Source organism: Varroa jacobsoni, unplaced genomic scaffold (assembly GCF_002532875.2).
Source record: "Varroa jacobsoni isolate VJ856 unplaced genomic scaffold, vjacob_1.0 scaffold_126, whole genome shotgun sequence".
NCBI lineage: Eukaryota > Metazoa > Arthropoda > Arachnida > Mesostigmata > Varroidae > Varroa > Varroa jacobsoni.
This window is the reverse complement of record NW_019213028.1, coordinates 195,531-218,639: the sequence shown is the minus strand read 5'-3', so window position 1 is coordinate 218,639 and position 23,109 is coordinate 195,531. Positions and strand designations below refer to the sequence as shown.

Below are 23,109 nucleotides of genomic sequence, written 5' to 3'. Positions count from 1 at the left end.
TTGAAAATATTTATGCTAACCTTACGCATATGACAAAATTACTGTAAATAATTTTCCATAATAATTGTTGGATTGAATTTTATATTATAAGCAATTGATGAAAGCTAAGAATTATAATAATACAAAGTTACTACGTTGCAATTTTTATCAAATGTCTAATCTTCATTTAAACATTTTTTTTGTACAGTTGTTCTCTCTATACCGGCGGCTGAAGCGGACAATCCCGTTGTCGAAGATTTATCCCAGGCTAAACGATTTCGTTGCGAATTCTGCCCTTACAACTCACCTTTCAAGTGCAACCTCGATAAACATGTCCGACGGCATAAGGGCGAAAAGCCGTATGCGTATGTTTAAAATCAACAACTTATTTAAATTAGTCGAACGCGAAAGTTTACTGTTGACGAATCGCAAACTAAAGCTTGAGGATCATTCACTGCAACGCATGATGATACAATACTTCCAGCAGCATATTAATATTCTTCCGGACTGCCTTTTCTAATCCTTTGACCCTATATATTATACAATGATAATAATAGTAATAAAATACTCTTAACTGAAGTACGAATGTTTCTATGCAGAAGACAATCGTAACAATTATTGTATGTTGGGTTGGTTTGGTTTGACAAAAAAGTGCAATAGCTGGTATGTTTTGCTAAAAATTCTGCTATTCGTAGAAATATAAAGGTCTTTCATGTTAAAGATTAGGAAGTAAATTTTGCGGCGCTTTAGAATATGTAAAATGTCGTCACTTAGTTTTAGTCAAGGTCAACACAACAGACACAAAATATAATTTTTAAGAAAACAAATATATTTCTTTATTTTTCTTTTGTATCGTACAATTGTTCTTCCTTTGGAAGTGATTGAACATTTCTAAAAACTATCAGCATACTTCCTTCTTTGGTTTCTTGATTAGCCTGACATAGCGTTTCGAAGAGTAGTTTTCACTTAAAATGGCTAGATAACGGGCCAACGGAAGTACAACGGGTAGCAATAATAAGGTTAATGCAGCGAATAATTCGAACAACGCCACAAATTCACCTTGTATACTTCATTATATACATGATAATATAGATCTGAACGCGTGTGCTGAAATTAATGACAAATTTAGTCGAAATTTCATTTTGTCCCTTTCCTCGTTTTATTATGGCACATATCTCGTTTTAAATGTATAAAGTTAACCGATACAAAATACTCACTTAATTGACTGGTGCTTCTAGGTGTTCTCAATGCAACTACACAGCAGCCTGTCCGAGTAATTTGTCTGCGCATTTTCGGCGAAGACACGACAAAAGTAATGGCCTCTGCAGCTAGGCCTTCTGGTGAGGTACCATCGAGGCATATTGGAAACTTGAGCCACCGCCAACGATTCTTCTCGCCGATCGCGCCCTCTGTTGAGGGACAATCTAGGCCTGTAGAAAGTTTAGAAAATCTCCAGCCATCTTTGAACTCTTGTACTGAAAGTCAGTCGAGGCAAATCGAGAGTTAGGGAATCTTCAACGTCTTCAGCCTCTAGTAAACCTACCTGTTGAAGACCAGTCGAGACACCCGGAGGGTTTCGAGCACTTTCAACGCCTCAGGCTTTCGTACTCGGCTACATTACCTTCGTGTCCTTAAATGGTTCGTTGGCGCTAAATACTGCAGTCGTAGTTGCGCTAAATTTGCCCGACTCGAAACGCGAGGAGATCAATAATCTTGTTAGAAAATCTATAGAAGATATATTCTTAAGCGGTTTTATGTCCGAATTCGGGATTCTGCCGATAAACCACCGCTGATTGAATAACTCTGGAGTTACAGGGCAGCGTATTTATCGTCCTTTGGCTTTGTATATATAGATCTATGTTGGAATAATTACATAAATCTAACGTTAATTATGAATATTAATTTTAAATCGAAAGACCAATGTCCGCAGTCAAATGTATAATGTAGATCAGGAGAGACAGCTCTGTCCGCAGATCGTATTCACTGTACTCAAATGAAATGAGCTTGCTCAGTACCTTCGTCATATGGATCTACTTTTATAATGAGATAAAAGTATACATACTAAGAGAGGAGCAAATATTCGAAATCGACCTGAAATAACGTAAAGTTAGGTCTTAAGTCAAATACTTCTGGAGTTGTTCCTTGCCTTAAGGAAGAGAGCTTTTTTGACTAAAAAAACGAACAAATCACTGGTTTGTAAAAGTTCAACGCTGCCCGATTTCAAACGATATGTTCCATTGCATCTAATCATCGCATAATATTACCAACAGGCCAGTTTAAGTCCAGTTCTAACTGCTTTTCCATAACCCGAGCTAACAGTGTATTAAAAACGCTGTTTCAATAAAGGAACAACAGAATACAAACGTCTATTCTTTATTTAAAAAAAAAAGAGGCATATTTGCCCAGCGTCTAATAGTGAAAATAAATAATTTTTTTGCTTTATATACAAATTGGCGTTTGGGACGTTTCACTGGTCTGATAATTATCTAAGGATATTTGCAACGTCACATTGAGGCTTTAAAAAACTATTTATTAGGGCAAATAACAAAAAACAATCATTCATTAAAGAGAACAAATCGTGATCTTCGATGTGAATATGTCTACTTACATACAAAAGCTTGTTTATTTAGAACTAACGAACGCATATAACGAAATATATGTATATACAATGGGTGCTTTCGCATCAAAATGAATTAATGCAAAAATGACATATCGAACTAATGACAGATAGAAATGTCAGAGTTCGCAACATTCAACAACCATAAGAAAAAAAAACAGTAATCTATTATTATATAAAGGAGCGATATTTTTGTAATTCAATTGTACTTGCATTTTACAAATATTAATATATCCTGCACTTTATGAAGAAATAAAAGCTAACGGTATAACTCTTTCGTAGTTTAGTCCGATGTTCTAGTTGTCAGTATGTTTCATTCTGTGTAAAAAAGTGCAGTATGAGTTGTTTGCTATCAATAAAGGTAATGCTCTAATCCAAACATCTTCTTCCAGATATGCTCACGGTAATTTTCGTTGGTTCTTCGTTGTAGCTTAGTAATTAGCAAATGCGCAGAAGAAACGGTTGAGCGTTCCCCTCACGATTTAATCGATCCCTCAGCGAGGAAAGCGTGGAATCATTATTGATTAAGTTGAACCAGATAAGACTTTTTGTTCTGGCCTACATTAAATGGTCAAAAAATAGATGCACATGGTTTTTTAGCTTAAAAATAAAGATCATTGAAGAATATAAAAATGTCGATAGATTAATAAACAAAGGTAGTATTAGGTGTGGGCAAACCCGATTAATTTGGCTACCTTGTGCGATTGCGTTTTTCAGTTCTACTTTCGATACCGCCCGTGGATATCCAGAATTTTGAGGATTCGTCGCAGGTGAAGCGGTTTCAGTGCGAACTATGTCCGTACACGACAGCTTTCAAATGTAACCTTGACAAGCACATTCGACGTCACCGTGGCGAAAAGCCTTACGGGTAATATATATAGTAATTGGTTAGTTAGTTGGTAATTAAGTAGTGAAACTTCGCTTGGTAATTAGTTTTATATATAAGGTGTATCTTTAATGCAGTCGATAACTATGATAACACCGTAGGCACACAACTGAATTTTAGCGCCTTCAGTACAATACACTCACCCGCTAAATTCCAAATTAACAATTTTTATCTATTTTATTTGGGTGTTGTCTGCCTATAGATGTACGATTTGCGATTATGCCACCGCTTGCCAGAGCCATCTCGCGGCCCATGTACGAAGCTGTCTACGAAGAAGGGCGATTTCGGTCGATGTCAATTCGACGGCAATGGGACCTGTGTAACTCTACCACTTGAGTCTGTACCGCAAATCCCGAGATCATGGTAGCTGTACGGCCACACATGAAGATCATGGAAAAAGGATATTCATCAACAACTGGCCATCTGCTTACCACTAGTTTATCATTGAACGCATTTGAGAACAATGTTAAAGTCAATTTGACAAGGGGCTTTCTAAATGTCTGCCCACCTCAATAATACGTACAGTCGTTTCTCATTGTCGAGAGAAATACAGTAGAGAATAGAAAATGAGTCAAGTTTTATGGTCTGTTAGGTTTGAGGTTCTGCTACACGAAATCTATATATAACCTAGTTGACTGTGAGATCATTTATTTGCACTAGTTTTGCGGGTTAGTACAATTTGCCTTTTCTTTCCTGCCCGCCTATTGTTGAGATCCTTATGTATTTTTACTACCGTCATTACACTGTTGTTTCAGTGAATTCCACGCACAGACGATAGTAGGTCATGAAAATAAAGTGTTAGGTCCTGAATTTGCTACGAATTTCCGTTATTTTAGGAGGCACCTTATTTGTTGATGTCTTTATTATTACTTAAAATATTGTGTTATATTGGATTCTTTTTTCATACAGGAGTTTCTCATTTTAACTTCATAACCATACCTAAAACTCACATTGGCTTGAATAGACTACTATGGCCTTATAACATAGTATTTTAACTCTCTATATCATACGCAAATAAATTTTTCCCTATGACGTTCCTTGACATTTTCTTTGAAAACCTTTGATTACGCTACCCGTCAGAATAAAATTTCGAGGAAAGTTCAAGTTACCTGGTTACTTTTTTCGGGACGATTGCATTATATGTACAGTGGGCCCTATCGATGCAACGAAAATACCGGCTACATTAGCTAATTAATCAATCAGCCTATGTTCAAGCACAAAAAAATCATTATGCTGTTGACGCTGATGATGACGACGACTCTCAGTTTCAATTTTGCAAGTTAAAGTTAGAAAAGAGATGTGGAACAATAAATAAACGAACACTTCTCAGTGGCATGTCGACTTTTCTCCTAAATGTAAACCTATGCTTTCCAAGCTGTACATTTAAGCCTGACTCTATATCGAGTCTGTTCTTCCTCTTCACCATTTGAACCAGCTGTTATCTTATGGAGGCTGTCATACACTAAACTGGATTCTGTAGAAGATACGGCCGGATGTATTCTAATTCATACTAGCACCTTTCGATCTCGTATTAATCCATTTTCGATCGCGGGGAATAATCAAGTGATTTTTTGGTATGATTACAGTCGTATAGGTATGGTTACAGGTAGAAGATTCAAGCAGGAGTATACCAGTTGGTCTGCCGACGACGCCGTCTGGTATAACCGGTAGTTCCTACCAGTAATTTTTTACCGTATGCGCCGCAAACAGGATATGCATACCTGCGTAGGGGTGGAAGTCTTGTAGATTTTCTGGGGTAGTTTTCCCTAAAAACGTCTTATGATGTCAATCGCTTAAACAGTCAATTGAAATTTATAAGCTTGCTGGTGAAAATGTTAATGGCCACAAATGATCATAGCTCTAACGCTATCGTAGAACACAGTCGGGCACGCGTAACGTGTGATAAATTTGGCTTGCAGTGAAAATGATTTAATTAATTTAATCGAGGGCAGTACATGGACCAGTTACTCAGTAGGAACTTTTCTGACCATGAAAAAAAATCCTAAAAAGAAGAAAGACAAACTATTGCCAATAGCGCTAGATTACGTTTGGCAGAACAGAGCCGAGCATCCAATCGCTGTCATCGCTAAAATGGATATTTAAAAGAATACAGAGTCAGCGACGAATTGTCTCGCACGTTCGTTTACTGAATACTTAAAACTACAACGTTGGCTACAACCGTCTAATTCCCACAAAAGTCGTCAAGACATACCAGTTGGGTCCCGGAATAATAGGGTAATGAAGATATCTACAAAAGAGTATTTGGCACATCGCCGGTTGCTTCTACCGGTGGCCTAACCTAAAGCGCTATAGACAACGAAACAACTTTAATCTTTCATTTCCACCTTTATTCCTTTGTTTCATTATTAATCTTGGTCTACAATTTATAATTTAAATTATGTTTAAATATGAACTGTGTGCTATGAAGCGGAAAGTTACAATGGTAGGGGCAAGATGTTCAAACATGGTCATCTACAACCTAAGATCAGATAAGGATATATTTAATATGTACAGAATATTTGCACGGATAATAATCTAAAGCATGTGAAATACCGTGATACAATATAAAATTACCTAATATTGTGTTGCGGCGTTTTATTAGGAAACTTCCGCTTTTTCGAGGCCATATTACAAGAAAAATGATGAATTGAAATAATTTATCTATAACCGAGTAATAATGCTATATAGACTGCGGCAAGAAGGAATCGTATAGGCACTATGCCTAAGAAATAAGCACTGATACAATGCCCGATACGAAAAAAAGAGTTACAATACCAAATGAAACCTTCCGAAAGGAATAAAATGGCTATAAATGAGGTTCTAATATCGGAAATATTACCTATCAAAATTTCAAGACAAGCTAGATGCAGCCATAGGTTTTTATCGAATATGTATTATAGAATGTTTATAGTACACCATCAGTGAGATTACATAGTCCACTGTTGATCTTTGAAAAGTTGAAACAAAATGAGTTTTGTTTCAAATAGTAGCGGATAACGATGTCGAGTATCAGAGGTCTCGTAGTGTTGTACGCAAATCCATCATGCTTAGAGTATCTAGTATATCATTATGCAAACAAGGTACCGGTCGATAAATTTTTGATGGACGCACCAGACATCCCTTTGTCTCATTAGGCATAATGACTTGTAACTTCAGTTCAACTCAATATAACCCAATAAATAGATCTCTACTAATAATTTACAAATAAGAAGTCACCGCAGTGTGCACTATGATTGTTATGACTGTTACAGCTGCAAACCACCCAGTGTTCTTTCATTAGACAACTACGTATAAACTATTCTATAGTTATGCATCTGGTTTCACGTCAATAATCTTTCACAATGTGTTCCCAAAACAATGAGATAAACTCATCGTTCCAAATGTGCTTTATAAATATGAAGAAAAAATCAAACTTTACGAAAAATTCGCGAATTAAGATTAAGAACGAGCAACTAATCTCCTTTTAAACCGCTATGGTTCAAGTATTATAAGAGTATTTTGATAGTAGAACTACATTATAAGCAGCATTACAAAACGCGATTCATCGTTAAATACTAAAGTAAGTAATAATACTCAAGTGACTTAAGAGGAAATATCATGGTAGAAAGAAAGTATCTTGATATAAAAATCTGCAAAGCACGTATAACTTGGGCTTCAACAAAAAAAAAACAAAGGAAAAACGAAATGATTATGAATTTGAATTGTTCGTGTTTCATTCTTTAATTTTCAACCAAGAAATGAATGGGGCTAGCGAAATCTTAGAGGAACTGGATAAGTAGACCGTTTCTTTACTGGTATATATACTGACATCACATTAAGTTCTCAAAGTAGTAACAGCGAGAAAAAATCAAATCAAAATACATTGGTGTTTTTTAGGCTTGTTTTTAGTTGATTTTTAATTTGGAAAGTTAGTATCGGGAATAATAATGTAAGGGAATTTGGAAATGATGATGACTAAATAATACATTGGCGCCTCAACGAAGCTATGAATACTTAATCTACTACGGAATTCTAATCGATCAATAAAATAAGATGCTGAGGGATTTGCAGTGATTTAAGCAGCATCTTTGTGTCAAGTTACTAACAAGGTGATGCAACGTTGCCAGCTTCTTGCTGAGTGACATCAATGAAGTGATAAAATTATCGGAAGATTGCTGTGCATTTAGGGAGACTCGCGTGTGTACGTGCACCTAAGTTGTTCTGTACATTAAGCGACGTTAATGATGATCGGACCGCGCAATGAGAGAAACGACTGGTCTCGACGTAAAGAGCAATATCTGTATTCCGCCGCGTGCTTAGTGCTTGTGGAAAAAACGTCTGCTAACGGTTTTCTTATGTTTCATAGAAGAATAGATGTAAAGAATCATTTTATTAGTTTTTCTTTGTACGGACAGCGGTTAGTGTGCGATTTAGATATTGGCGTATATGATTAGCTAATAAAACGTGTTATTTTGCGGCTCGCTTGCTCGCCTTAGAAGAAGCATACTACGATTATCCATGTTCGTTTAGTCATAATTTGTTTAGGTTAATCTCAAAGTAAGTGTGTGTATTAATGTTAACAGAGGTAACCGTCAGTGGCGAATCCTAACAAGCTCAAATTTAGGTCCAAGCCACGACAAATGTGCAAAATATGTTTAAGTCATTGTTTGCTAAAAAGTAGTTCATCAAAGCTAATAAGTTTACGAAGCCCAAAGTTCTGTTAAATAAAATTTTTATGATATTTAAGAATAGGAACAACATAATTTCCTCTTTGACGTAAAAAAGCGTAATTTCTTTCCTATAACATTAATATAATAGAGAATACCCAAAAGCATTAATTTGAAATATTCTTGCTGTACAAATACTGATTTAATTACAAACGACAGGTTACTGAAGAGTTGGACTGGAATCCGATGTTAGGGAGTGTACAAGGGGCTGTGAAGCTCAAGGACTGATATTGAGAGAATACTTTTATCCGGCAATATATAATGTTGAGTAAGTTAATATATGTATACAAAAAGAGAATCGGCTTTACATGCGCAAAAAATAAAAATGCGAGAAGAATGAAAAGTCCATGCTAACCAGCGTGAATCAATTTCAAACGAAGAGTGTGCTATCGGTAGCTCTGTATTGTAATTTCCAATTTTAGATTCCTGTGGTATCGCCAAGGAAGCGTTGTATGTGCTCTACAATGAGGAAGCTTTGTTTGAGTAAAGCATGCGAAGACGTACTTTCTTTTTAATTACGGATAGGACCTATTAGAAAATAAAACAAACTGACGCTCGCATTTGTTAGGGCTGAGGCTTTGCAAATTCAGTATCCCTGCTGAAAGTCTATGGATTACCTATACTCTATGTGTCAACATGAAGGCTTGGAGCCTCAATCTCCAGTTGAAAGGCTATAGGCTAGTCTAGCCTAGCCCTGTTTCGATCCTCGCCAAAGACACAAATACTGCAGAATTTTCGTGTGAATAAGAAAAGCTACATCTTCTGCGTCATTGAGGACTGTGTATATTGCTGCGGCTATTTTCAATATTGATATCCCTTAAAGATCTGTCCTGAATCTTTGTGCAAAGCTGTAGAATTGCTTTTGGAGAGTGAAGCTCAACGATTATTTCATTAACGCGGTAGGAAGCATATTTTGAGCCGAAGATGAATTCTGATGATTTATATCCTCGCTGTAACGCGTCTGCTTTGTAACATGCCATACTTGCAACTTGACCACCCTATTTCATATTTTCACACGAGTAAGCACCTATTTTTACCACGATTGATAGCATCTATTCTCCTTCTCGGAAAAACAAATTGTTTTAATGAACTTCTGTCAAGTGCAGTGTTGATTTAAATAACCCCTGGTACCCAACGACTGGTAAAAGGAGAAGGAGGGATTGTACTGTTCTAACACACAAATGCTGCTTCACATAGCTGTTTGGTCAGTGGCACATTCAACAACAGAAATAATGTACAGAGCGTGCCCATGATAAAACCTACGAATCTTACCGATCGCGGGTAAGCAGTCAAAAACGGGTTTTGTCTCAAGTTCGTATGCTTGAGGTAAGCTTGTCAGTCAGGTTTTTTTGCTTATTTCAGCAGTTTACATAGAATGTACTATGTTAATACAAGTTGTTCGTATCCTAGTACGATCGTTTCAACGTTATGGATCTCTATCTGTAGTATGTATAGATTCACCCACTTCTAGGATGCGCAATGGAAGTGCACTAGATGAATATAGTAATACGGACCTATTAAACATTAAGTATAACGATTTCTGTTTGTTCGATTAGATTTTGTTGCAATTCTCCGAAAGCTCAGGCGATTTATGGACTGACAGCTCTGTCAGTCGTCGTTGCAACCGATGGCATTGGTGCTTGGCGTTTGCACTAGAGCACGTGAAGGCGGCAGCGTCAAACAACGGGCAAACCTGATTTCGTGCCGTGTAAGATAGTTTCGATTCGACCGTCCGCTATTGGTCCGTAACTACAATCAGCTAACGTATTATTGGGGCAGGAACATACAAAGCATGAGGAAGAAAATCTACGAGAAGCACGCCCGTCCACAGTCGCTTTTCTCACTGGCAGCATTTTAGCCTGGATTATTTTCAGCAAAATATCCCTGAATGCCCGATATTTATTGTTCCACAAAGAGCTACTGATGCTACAACAGCTCAAGGGGACACTGGGACTTGTCGTCCAATGTGCCCTGACAAAGCAATAGCGTCTAGAACAGCCTACTAATATGCGTACTCACGTCTTTTGGACCATATGCGTAATACTCACTAGAGAATATCAGACCCGTTTACAACAGATATATCTATCTACGAGAGAGTTGTTTTGTGAGTTCATATGGCATGTGATTTTTGGCACATCGTGATTCGATCTTATAGCCCTACAAGTGTATCCCAAAGAACGACTGCACAACTTCGCAGAAGTCAAAATAGAGGTCGATGTATACTGTTCCTATTTTCTGTTTGTTCTAACGTGACAACATAGCTAAACTGATAGCTAGATTTCGTTTGTAAAGTACCGTACTGGCACAGTTCAGGAATGCCAAATCGAAGCAGAATCGAGTGCATTATAAAGTAAATATTCTAAAAAACACCACTGCTTAAGTATGTACTCATTGTATTATCATCTAAAATGCAGAGTTTAGAAAAGCAGCTGTATCGACAATTGCCCTGAATATGGAATTCTGGGGCCCTTTGTAGTGTGAGTCACGCCCAGGATAGAAGGATCTCTGACAAAACAAAATAAGAACAGGTGAATTAAGAATACTAATATATAGCCCGTAAACTAAAAAGTAATCCTCTATGTATTAATATCATGCATTAATATATAATATAATGTTTATGGTTGCTGCTTGACTTGCTCCCCCGAAATGGCCTACAAGGAATAATTGCTTTAATCTGAATTTTGTGGGTCGATCGTTTCATCCTGGGCTGTCGTTGTCCTTAATTTTGCTAATCGACGAAATCTTTTTCAATATATACAATTTTGCTAATCTAAAACGAGGCGATCTGTTTTTCAAGCGTTGACAATTCCTTAAATCTTTATTTTGAAAAATAGGTTCGTAAAATCAGGATAAGGTTTAATTTTTAGACGGAACATCGAAGCAATTTCTTCTACTATTACGGCGAAAATGAAAGGTTGTGTTTCTTGCGAAAATTATCAGACAATTATAAATACCGTGGAAATGAAACTCAATAGGAAATAGAGATATCGCACGGGAGAGCTATTCAAATGCAATAGGCTACTATTATAATTTCGAGGATATTTTAGCGGAATAGAAAGATAACTAGATTGTGGCAAGCCAATAATAGATTAAACGTAACAAAGTAACCACGATTCCAAGGCTATTATAGCTTTGTTTACGTGTATTCTTTTGATGAAGAAATTATATCTGTTAGTACATGTATATGCGCTTACTTACGAAACAGTTCCGACTATGACAGACAAGTCCTACCATTAATGTTAAATACGTGCTTGTTTTACAGCGTGTCTCTGAACCCTGATAAGATTGCGACTTACTTCCGCATAAAATACGAACGCTGAAGAATCGTTTGCGACTACTTCTGTAAAGCGTAACCGGATTTTCTCGCAGTGATCTCTGACGTAAGACACGCAAACACGTTCGAGTTATAACAAAGGAACCAAATCAATATTCGGATTTATTCGACAGTGTTAAGTAAATTGTTAAGATATCGTTTGACAGTAGAACTCAAATAATCTATACATATATACGTTCTAATATGAATCGCCAATGATGGTAGTAAGTAAAGTTAAGTAAGGTTGTTTCTGGCTATCCATTTAGAAAAAGCTAGCCAAGGCCATGAGGCAAATATTAAGGTAACTATATTGTTGTTACCTAGTAAATAGAAAATGTAAAATCAGATATATCAGATTATCAGATAGCAACGGTTAATTAATCAGCCATTAATAAATATTTTCCCTTACATAGGTAGCTTTCTCTAATAATACGGTAATACAATACCGTCGTACACTAGTGAATAGGGTCCGCTTAGACGTTAGACGACGAATTAAAAACATATACAGAGCATGCTTATAATTATATTAGAATATGAATCAAATATAGCAACGTATTTGTATAACGCTAGTGTAAAGTAGGCGACAACAACAACGACAACGTAAGTTGTCGAAGACCTAGAACGTACCTTAATCACAAAAAAATAGGAATATTCAAACACTCATGTGTTAATTCAACAATGTCTTATGCATAAAACATTTTCGATAATGTTTTGCATAGATTTTAGATATGTTGGAGGAAAAACATTTGTTGAAAAATTAACTTAAGGAATATTTTGTAGCTTTTTTTTGTAGCTCAGTGGTGTGACATTAGCGCCAGAGTCATGAAGCCACTTTCAGATTAAGAAGCTTCTTATAGACACAATCGTACACGCAGCCCTTTCGTGTGTGTACACAAATCGTGCCAAGCCCCCTCAAACAATTAATCTACAGAATGGAATTACAGGCAAACGTCTCTTGCCGCAGACATCATAAGTGCATAACACTACAGAGCTGTAAAGTCGTCTAGATCGCCCCATGGCTTTTGCCATGTCATGAAAAAGGCTATGCAAAAAGCGTTTTGTTCTTGGGAAGTTAGGCACACAGTAAAAACTGCTCCCTATATCCATTGAGTGATAGATCGTTCAAGTATCGTATGGCTCTAGAATCGGCGTATATGTGCTGGTATCGGCTCAACGAATCATTAGCTATAATAATAAGGTAGACTTCTATTGGAGTTATCTTAATGCCAATAATGCTCTAACAATACTAAAAAAAAAGGCTTCTCCGAATTTTTGGCTTTCGTATTTAAATAATACATTGGTATACAAATAGTGGCTGTTCCTTGAATGGCCTGCTTTCTCTAATACGCGGTCAGCTGATGGTCAGTTGTCACATACCGTTGTTAAGCTACCCGCTTTTTCTGGACAACTTGATTGTTATTAGAGTTCAGGCTTCAAACGGTTTCAACAGTTGGAACAGATTGAAAATAGCATTTTCTTCTTCAGCGTCTTCTACCAAATAAAAAAGGCGCTGAAGCGAACCGGGATGAAAATGCTTACCTGGGTCAAAAAATGGTATCTTCGACCTAATAAACGCATTTCCCCTCCTATTATTATACTTAGACGTGAATCGTCTTGATTTTTGAAGAACAACAGCGATTATTTAGCGAGGATAATAAGCCTAGATATGCTGAGTCATTTTTAAAAAAAGATAGTAATATAACTGCTAATCAATGAAGACGGTAAACCTACGGCCTGTTAGGTATAGGTGCATCGAAATAGGCGAAAGAAATATCCCGCGCTTTCTTGATATAGGACAAAACGTGATGCAAAGATTATCTTGTACGTAGAATTTTTTCAGAACTCGAGGAAAATTCGATAATCTACACAAGACCGCAACAATGGCTTTATTGAGCCGATTGGTAGAGGCTTCCTAACGGTATAGAACACTAAACACTAAATTGGAATTTACCGTATTTCAGTTACGATACAAGGGAAGCCGTAAACATTACTGATGGATGAACGTACAATTGAATTAATTTAAGCTCAATTCGCTGGTGGCATTTATTACAAGCTTCAATAGATATTAATTGTAGCTTAAACAGCATAATGAACCCAAGCGTTATTTTTTTGATATTCTTTTTGATACAAGAGTGGCTGCGCCTGTCTCGGTAGAGCTTGAAGGTTCACAAATCTGCCAGAGTGATAGGCTTGAATTATATATACTGTAGGGTAATGGGCTGATGAAGAACTTCTACGAGTTAGTGAACATAAAGCGTCTCAGCCTTAGCTAATCAGTATGGGAACTATTGGTTCTGAATTGTTTCAGTGTGGCCACTTCTCCTCTGAGAAATAGACAGGGTCTTTATAATAACAGAAATATACTCGTTGGAAGTACTCTATTTACACATTATACGGCATGAAACTAGCAAGTTTTGCACTAAAGGCACTTGATAAATTATATAAAGTCCTACTAACACAAAGATTTATCTAAACAGATTCAGCCGCACCGCAGCTGAAGCACCACTCACCCGCATTGACAATTACCTCTTTGCTGGTAAAGCACGACCGGCTTTCTGTACAAAAGTAGTCAATTGCTCGTAACTAATAGACTCGCTAGAAAAGGAATCATATCATACTTTTAATATGCCGCCTTCGGCGCAATAATGTTAACCTAGAACAATCTGAAATGAAAGCAATAAGCATTTAGGAAAGACATCTTTTTAAGACGTTCTGTACTCGAAAGTTACTTTACTTAATCCAATAACTGTTTATTGGCTCTCGCTTTCAGGCACACTTATTGCTATGATGACGTCTATGAAACATCAAATGGCCGGTTCAATTTTTCACCAAGCTCTTCCTAAACAAAATCTGATATTTCGTTAAGGCATAATTATTAACCTTGCTATCAAAGCAAATACGTGCTATTTGCTTATTTGAGTTAATTACCTATAATAATAATAATATAGAATTTAGTTGTCGCGTCAAGCTGACGGCAAAGTGTCGGCCCAAAAAGGGTCCTCATTAGTGCCCACGGGGTCAACGTGCCACGACAGTTCTTCCCAACTTCAGGACGCGGTAGCTAGCAAACGTAATCAATGACTATAAGCAGTTCAGTCAACATCAGCTTCTTGATAAAAAGAAAACTTCGCTACGGTTAGGCACGTTAAGATTATCCTGGATACTTTAGTTAAAGCTTGGAAAAAAAAAGCATCGCGTTTTTGAGGCAACAGCAAGTGCCACAGCGGCCCTATATTCTCTCTATTCTGTGCCAATACTATCGCCAAAATCGTTAAAAAAAAAAGGCCATGTCACTCTGTCATAGAAAACCTAGGGCAAAAAGCAAGACAGTTTGAGAAAACCTAAAAGCTATAACTTTCCGAAAGACACATATTTGCGGGTTTGCGAATAGATGCATCATTTTAATCGAAATAAGGCACGACTATAGTTTTTAGAAAACATCACTTTTACGTTTAGTAAGCATTTTTTTTACCTGATTACGTCGCCTTTTCTGACTTACGCCCTCACGTGCGCGCGATAAAAATCATAAAACTTATACAGCAGACGCTGAGCGTTTATTCTCGTATGTTCACTGTTATCGTACGGTTACTTAGCCGTTTACTATATCTATTATATGTCCTATGGGATTGTTTACGTATCGCATTCCATATGTTCCAGCGGTCGACAGCTGCGATGGCGACTGACATCCGTTGGGCCATTGATTGCTACTAGCAGCAATAGGAACAGTTCGCCCTGGACCAGAGCGATACGAGGAAGCCTCCACTTTGCATTGTTGCAAGCGAATTAGAAGGATCAAACGTTAGACCCTATAAAGAGCGAAAACAACGCACTTCAATATATGTGTATAGTTGGCGGGATAGCTTGTCACCCCAGTAGCAGCAGCAAGTTATATCGTTACCAAATGTTGACGGCAACGTTAGCGTAGAAGTATAGGCACACTATCCTACTATTGTAATAGTAATAACAAATCCATTACCAATTATATATATATATATATATATATCGTACAAAGGAAGACACACGCTAGATGAAACGTGCTTTCCGGTGCAGCAATCTATAAATGTATCCACGTAATTTTTATGTAAGTTCGTCGTGTGCGTGTGTGTCTGTGGGATATGCAAATAAAAGCAGATAACACATTTACGCGCCGTGATCGGATCTTCATTATACAACAGTTAATTACGTACCGTATCATACCAACATTAGTAATACTAGTGCAGTAAAACATTTTATGCGCAGGCATATATTCACAGTGTTGATGCAGTGATTTACCAAAACGTTAAAAGCCTTAAGGTTCCATTTTTAAATTGATTGAATTTGACCCGAACAATAAGGCAACCGAAGGAAGCGAGGGTCAAAATGGCGCTTCCATAAAAGTTCGTATACGAATTAGAGTAGATGTGAAGCTTGCGCCGCATCACTTCAACCGAACGGATACTTTACGTTCAATCCACTTGGCATTGAACAGAGTAATGACGATTTAACGAGATCAAACAAAAGATAAAATACTGTTGGTCACTGACGCGCCCTGGTGGTTGCCAATTAGGCGATTGTCAATAAGCGAGCCCTTATTTTTTTGTTAAGGTATTATCATATCCATGAATTGATGGTTTCGTGAATCGAAATTTTCCACCATGTGCGAGTTTTACCAAACATATGCCATGTTGCACCTGTCCATAAATAGCATTAATCCCACTTTGGTCATCCTAGTAATATTTAATAATCGTTCATTATATGAATTGTGAGCTCTTTTCATGTACATTGCAACATTGTTGCAATCTGCTTAAGTCACAATACATTGTGAGTACAAGCTGCGACAGTACAAAGGGGTACTATCATACGGGTTGTAAGAGATCCTTTGATTGTGTTCGTATCGCAGGCGGCTGGAAGACGATTAAAGTCCGTTCCGAGCAAGTGCGTCAACCGAATCGATTACGTATATAGTTTGTGTTTTGACTACGGTGAATACAAACAAATAATTAGTTCTATGACCTACAAATCATCGACAAGATGATCTGTTACGTTTAACAGGTGACTACCACGTGGCAGTTGTACCGAGCGGCTGTAGCCTTATATCGTTTCAGACGGAATCTAAACGTATTTGTACGTATTTTGATATCATCAACCTGGAAATACTGGCTCGAAAAAGTGTTGACCGTCTTTCTTCCTAGATGCCCTTAAGGTTACATATCTTAGGTCAGATGCGTTGCGTCAAGTTATCCTTTGAAGGCTGAGATTTGGCAGTGAACTTGTTGGAACGCCTTCATCCAGATCTAATGTAGAGTGCCTCGAAGATGAGTGACATGTCGGCGAAAATTGAGTCTATTTTGCAATTTTATTATGTCAACGGCACAACTACTGACTGGGTCCGTAGAAACACATGTGTACTGTTTATGGTCAAGATGCGTTATCGGAAGAAACAGTCCAATTATGGTTCTTACGCCTTCTTTCCGGAAATTTCGATTTGGAAAATGCCCCTCATGGTCGAGCAGCGACGCAAAAGTTTCTAAAGAGAAGGATCACCGGTAATGAAAAATAAACCACATACGACAATAATGTGCAAATGAAAAAATATACTTGGAAATTCGTGGTAAAAAAAGTGATGGCATGTGTTTGGTGGAGTCGGAAATGAATCGTGCATTATGAGTTTCTGCCGTGAGGCAAAAAGATTGATTCGGACCTCTGCTGTCAATAACTATTAAGATTAAATCGGGCAAAATCGGCCAGAAACAATGAACAGAGAAGACGTTGCTTTCCACCGTAACAATGCCGGACCACGTACACATTAAGCTACTCGGCAAGAACTGAGAGAACTTCGATGGGAAATTTCAACGTATCCGCCGTATACTCCGGATTTTTTTATTATCCGACTATGATCAGTTTTGGTCTTTGGAAAACTCCTTTAATGGAGTTAATTTGATTTGAATGGAGGACCGTAAAAATCACTTGTCACTATAGAAGTGACCGAATTTCTAGAGTGATGGTAGTATGATACTAGAAAAATGGCAGAAGGTCACTCACTAAAACAGCGCATATTTATTTAATAATATTATTTTACATTATACAACGTTCGGCATAATTTTGAAGCCAGTACTTCTTTGACAACCCAAAATTCGCTTTCATAAAATACCTTTAGAAAGAAAATTTTAAATAAATAGAAAATTTTTAAAAAAGGCAGCTTGATTAACTAATGACCACTATGGCAGAACAAATTTGATGAAGCACTGAGCATCGTCTGAGTTCATAAACCGATATTTGTTGATGGAACTTTCACTATTCAAATCGAGGAGACTCCTTCAGTTAGTATCATTTCACCGAAATATGATTTTATTGCTAATTAGTAATAGGGGTATCTGATATTTACTTGTGTCATTTTTACCGTACAACTTAGGCCAGCCATACATTTCGATATAAACTCAATAAACGTAAAGACAATCTTCGAATGTTAGTTGACACTCACCTGTCGAACCATTCAATAAACGAAGCCAGAATATATATATATATACGTATATCCAATAAAGCTGCTATAGCCCACACTGGTGGGTTTCAGCATGCCCAGACTTGTTCTTAGTTAATAAATGAATGTATACAAATCATCAGTTCATAAACATAATTAAAGTGGTATGAACGTTCTGTGCTAGTAACATAATACGATTCTTGATTTAATTTACTTTGGTACGATGAAATATAAACACAATATCATGTTGTATCTAATTAGCAATACTAGTCCCAGCAATAGAAAATGCGGCACATGATTGTGATCGTTGATGACGACACTCGCGATGGAAACATTAAGTCAAACGTGCACCCAAAAGAGTTCACCCATAAGCACGCACCTTGTAAATTGCTGAATTATCGAGTGAGTGTACGTTACGGTTAATAATAATATACCACATATAAAAAAAATTGGCGATTTTCATCGCAATAGAGGGAAAAAAAACGAATCGTATAAAACAGTTACTTCTATGATATCATCCTGCGAGTGTTCATATCGGACTCAAGATCTGTTCCAGTTCATTACGAGATACGGTGACGCATGTAGCTAGTTTTAAATTACTGTTAATCTCTACAACGAACAAAAATATGGTCCTGTACATTGGAAATGCCCAGTTTGCCATCGGCAATTGATCACCGGGTATCGACTCAAATACACGAAAATCGTCTAGTACTTAGTAAACTTTTTCATTCATCTTCAATTCATGTTTATTCAAAAACAAACAATACGCTTACGCGGACAAAAGGGTGATTGTATGGCTCGCTTCTAGCCGTTCTCCACCGTAAATTAGGTCGCGAATGCCGTCTAAAAGAGCATCGGAACGCACCAGACGTGCATCCTACTTCGTTAACTTAATGTCGTACGTTTACCTTGAAGGTAAGGCTGACACGAGGTCTCCGTTCGAGTTGACCGCTGGATCTCCAAAACAGAATTAGGTTACAATCGTTGGAGTAGGACGCATTTTAGAGAATATATTAAGTGATTTGCACAGCCCAAAAGAAGATTGGGCAACTAAGAGTTGCCTCGGACCTTGGAACCTAAGCTGGTACAATGACAAATTTCTGACGCGTTTGCCCTTTTCAACTCAAAGCGGACACTATTTGTTCAATACTATACCACCACTGCTGTGAATACCGCACAGCCCCAGGAGCTCTAGACAAAAACTTAGAACTGAATGGTCCAGTGCTCTAATGCTTCTACAATTCATCTTTGTCGTTAATCCATGCAGTGTTCTACCTCTGCCAACCGGTTTTTCTGCAAGAAATATTACATGAAGATGTTCCCGTTAGCAAAGTGATACAACACAGCGTCCATTTTGATCACAATTATTGTATGGCAATGAGATTCTTGTAAAATATAACTATGGATAGGTATGAAACGATGGTGGCAAATCGCAACATTATGGTTTATAACATAAATGAAAAGCTAAACTATCGTACCCTCAACAGACGGTTACTGAATATGATTTAGCATTGCCTTTTAATCGATTTCAGTGTTGTAGCAAATTGTCATTACCGCCATTTATGCACGTCTACCATTGATTTAGCGCCTTAAGTATTTCTTGTGTTGACGCTTGTTTTACAGTTCTCAGCGTCATTTTATTCCAAATTTTAATTGCGTTTTATCAGTTCTTCATAGGAAACGCGTCGATGTTTTGCTAGCGGCATGGATTATTCAATGGCCCTTAAATGTTATTTCTCCAAGGTGTTTCAATGCAATAGTTAGCTGGTTGTTTTTAAATTAACAGATTTTATGCATACAATTTTATCATTTTTTCCCACCATCTTCAATGCCACTGAACAGATAGCTGACCCGTGCTGTCTTTTATGGTTTTTGCCTATGAAGCTTAACAGATAAAATTTGTTTAAGGCGATATTATCGATTTAAAGAAAATCATATAAACATCATTTAGAATATATATGATAATGCTGAAGTATAACGAGAGAGCAGAAATATCCGTTCAATCTATCGTTCATCATACGTCACACCAAGTCAACGGAAATAAGACTGATTCCTTCTTAAGACAAGTTTGATTCGTGCTTGAGGCGGAACACTTTTCCAATAGTAGCGACCTAAAATTATTATATACAATTGACTTTTTAAAAAGATAGATGATAAGCAGTAGTTCTGGAACTTGGATTAATAGAAATTTTACTTGCTTCGTGCTCTTTTTCTCTTTCGGGAGCGGATCAGAGCTCAACTTCTGGGGGTCTGATTTCAATGGAGATTCGATTAGTCATAATCTACTGGTTTGCTTTCAGTCTTTTTGAAATTCACCGCGCTAATTGGATTGTGTAGTCCATCTTACCGTTTCTTCCATCTGAATGTAGTATTTTGACTAAACGTAGATGCCTTTATCAAATCGAATATTTGCAGCAACTGACAGGATATTCAATACTGTACTATCTATGATATCGTTCATCACACATTCCTGTATAATATTATATTTATAGTGCCGCACACGCGGTACATCATGGTCAGTCGGCACCGATGAATCTCATAAGACATTTGCGTAAATCTAATGCTCGCAGAACAAGTTCCGTTTGCAACGTCACAACGATCCAGGCAGAAGATACCCGCTAATTCTCATTGGCTCACTGTGCTCCAGAAATACAAACCGTCTCCCTTTTTATTCAGTGTTGTTTTTTGTTCTCGTTTTGGACTGCCCAATTATAGTCCATGACTCACTCGCATGCGTTATTAAATAATTTTTAATAACTTATGAGGTACAACCTGCGTGAATTTATTCTTCAAATTAGTTAAATAGTGATGTGTCTTGATCTAGGTAATTGTGACGCGCCGCCTGAGACGTACAAATCAGAGTGCAATAAACATGATTAGTTATTATGAGTGCGGGCTTTGTACGGTACCAGCCCTGTGTTGTCTTTTTAGCCGCGACAATATGGGACAACAACCCCACTGTGAATACTTGGGGGGTGCCACCTCAACAAGAGCATTACTAAGAAATTCTGCTTTTGTTGGGAGAGGGCACTACCACTGCTCTTTCCGGGATCTCTTAACATTTGGATGTACAATTGGTTAACACCATTCAAAAAGAGCTCATTGGTTTGTTTTCAGCGATTGGGAGTCGTGTCGTGTACGATCAATATGGTGAAAGTTTTGAAAGCGAGATCGCAAAAAGCGCTAGGCAAGCTGCATAGGGACATCTCAACGAGCAATTCTGCGTTGACTCAGACTAGGCTTCAATTTAAGCCAGTAATTAAATTTGAAATTGAGGATAGTAAGCGATCTAGTGTTCTCATAGACTGTTTGCCACGAATTCATCATCATTCGCGAGTGAAGTCTGATTTGGAGACGCTGACCGCTGATCTGATTGTAAATGCAATTGCTGAAAACGAAGAAGTGCAAAAGCTAACATCCAGTTTGGCGGCAGCCTCCGGCAACTCTCAGAAGGATGTGATCAGCAGGGTTAAAAAGGAGGTGTCTGAAGTAGCTGTGGAAGACCTGATAAGTGTCAAGCTTGAAAAAGAAGATTTAGAAGATCTCGACCCTACGAAGCAGCTGAAAAATGCTACAAGGCAAACGAGCGAACTAGCAGGCGAGAAGCGTCATCGAGCAGCAAGATCGAATGTGGAGCGACCCTTTGAATGCAGTTTCTGTGAGAAAGCGTTCAAGCGTCGAGCGCATCTACAGACGCATGAAAACGCTCACCGTGGAATCAAGCCATTTAAATGTAAGCACTGTGACCGAGCGTTTACCGATCGTAATGCCCAGGTTTGTCATGAACGCCTGCACGATGGCATCAAGCCGTACGCGTGTGAAGAATGCGGCCGAAAATTTACTCAGCGATCGGACTACGTTAAACATTCACGCACGCATACGGGGGAGCGGACGCATCAGTGCCGCTACTGCGATGCCAAATTCATTGGCAGCAGTAACTTAATCGTTCATGAGCGTGGACACACGGGCGAACGACCACACAAATGCGATAAGTGTAAGGCGACATTCAGTAAACACGGCGACCTGACCAGGCATCAGCGGATCCATACAGGTGAACGTCCTTACGAATGCAAATATTGTACCGACCGTTTCACACAACCAGCGCACAGACGAGTCCATGAAATGGCCCATCTAAAAGTCAAACCCCATAAATGCCGCTACTGTAGCACCTCGTTTCTACGGATCGGTGATCTCAATAGGCACGAAAAACGACACCCCCAATTTACAGGGACCCTTAAGAGGCGGAACGAGATTAGTCGTGTGAACAAAACAGAAATCGAATCAGACAGAGCAGAAAGCCAATTAGAAAAGGTGATTTTGGACGAAGATAGTAACTCGGAGGAGCCCAGTTCAGACTGAATGCTTCGTATTTGGTCCTATGGCCCTGATTACCAAAAACAGTGGCACAATTTCTGCGATAATATGCGATGCATGCCCGTAGAGATAATGCAACTACTGATTTGTACTAACCGCTGACGCACAATTATTTTTGCTCTGATATTTAATGCAATAAATGTATTATATGTATTGAAAAAATATTCAGCATATTGATCCAAATGTATGTTAGCCGTAGCCGTACAGGTAGGGTAACTACTATTAGTCGAACATGGATACTATTTTATGATAGTATTAATTTTTTTCAGGTAGTATCTGATATTCTTGTGAAAGCAATTTACCTAACACGGCGCATAGAGCTTTTAGCTTTCATATAAACAAGGCTAGGTCCTGATTATTGACATCGCAGACTCTTTAAAAAAGCTCTATTGGGAAACGTTGCGTGTGGATGAGCTGCTCGTAATAGATACACAAAACGTACCAGGATTTCAGAGAAAATTGTATTCGAATCGATACGGATAGGGTATTATAGATGTTTAAAGTTTAGTAAGAGTCATTTTACATAGTCACCCGCCGGCCAATCCATGCGGGAAACTTAATGTCGACTATCTCGTGCAAACCGCATAATAAGTACAAGCGCCTCGTGAAGAAAAACAGTGCAGCGACATCTATCTAATCATACATGCGTCTTGTATGTAGACCCGTTGGCCCTAGAACAGTGCCGAGATCAACCAGCATTTGTCCTATGCATGAGTGACAACATTCATCGAAGTGCAATCCGGGTCACTAGTGTTAGTTCAAATAATGCCTGATATT

At 38.0% G+C, this 23,109-nt stretch overlaps 1 protein-coding gene and 1 long non-coding RNA gene across 4 annotated transcripts; both read left to right on the top strand.

Moving 5' to 3' along the window:
• Window positions 1–12: 12 nt before the first annotated feature.
• Window positions 13–22,496, top strand: LOC111267537 (uncharacterized). Its single transcript, XM_022845816.2, has 6 exons — window positions 13–25; window positions 188–344; window positions 1,218–1,309; window positions 3,314–3,464; window positions 3,685–3,801; window positions 20,922–22,496. The coding sequence occupies exons 1-6, from the start codon at window positions 13–15 to the stop codon at window positions 22,315–22,317; spliced, it is 1,926 nt and encodes a 641-aa protein (XP_022701551.1). The 3' UTR covers window positions 22,318–22,496.
• Window positions 6,070–15,364, top strand: LOC111267778 (uncharacterized). 3 transcript variants are annotated; one of them, XR_002684817.2, is made up of 5 exons: window positions 6,070–7,878; window positions 9,386–9,514; window positions 9,745–10,716; window positions 11,451–11,568; window positions 15,159–15,364. It is a non-coding gene; the product is annotated as an uncharacterized LOC111267778 (long non-coding RNA). The 3 variants fall into 3 exon arrangements; XR_015313918.1 differs by lacking the exon at window positions 9,386–9,514 and having other exon boundaries at window positions 6,071–7,878; XR_015313915.1 differs by lacking the exon at window positions 6,070–7,878 and having other exon boundaries at window positions 8,467–9,514.
• Window positions 22,497–23,109: the final 613 nt, after the last annotated feature.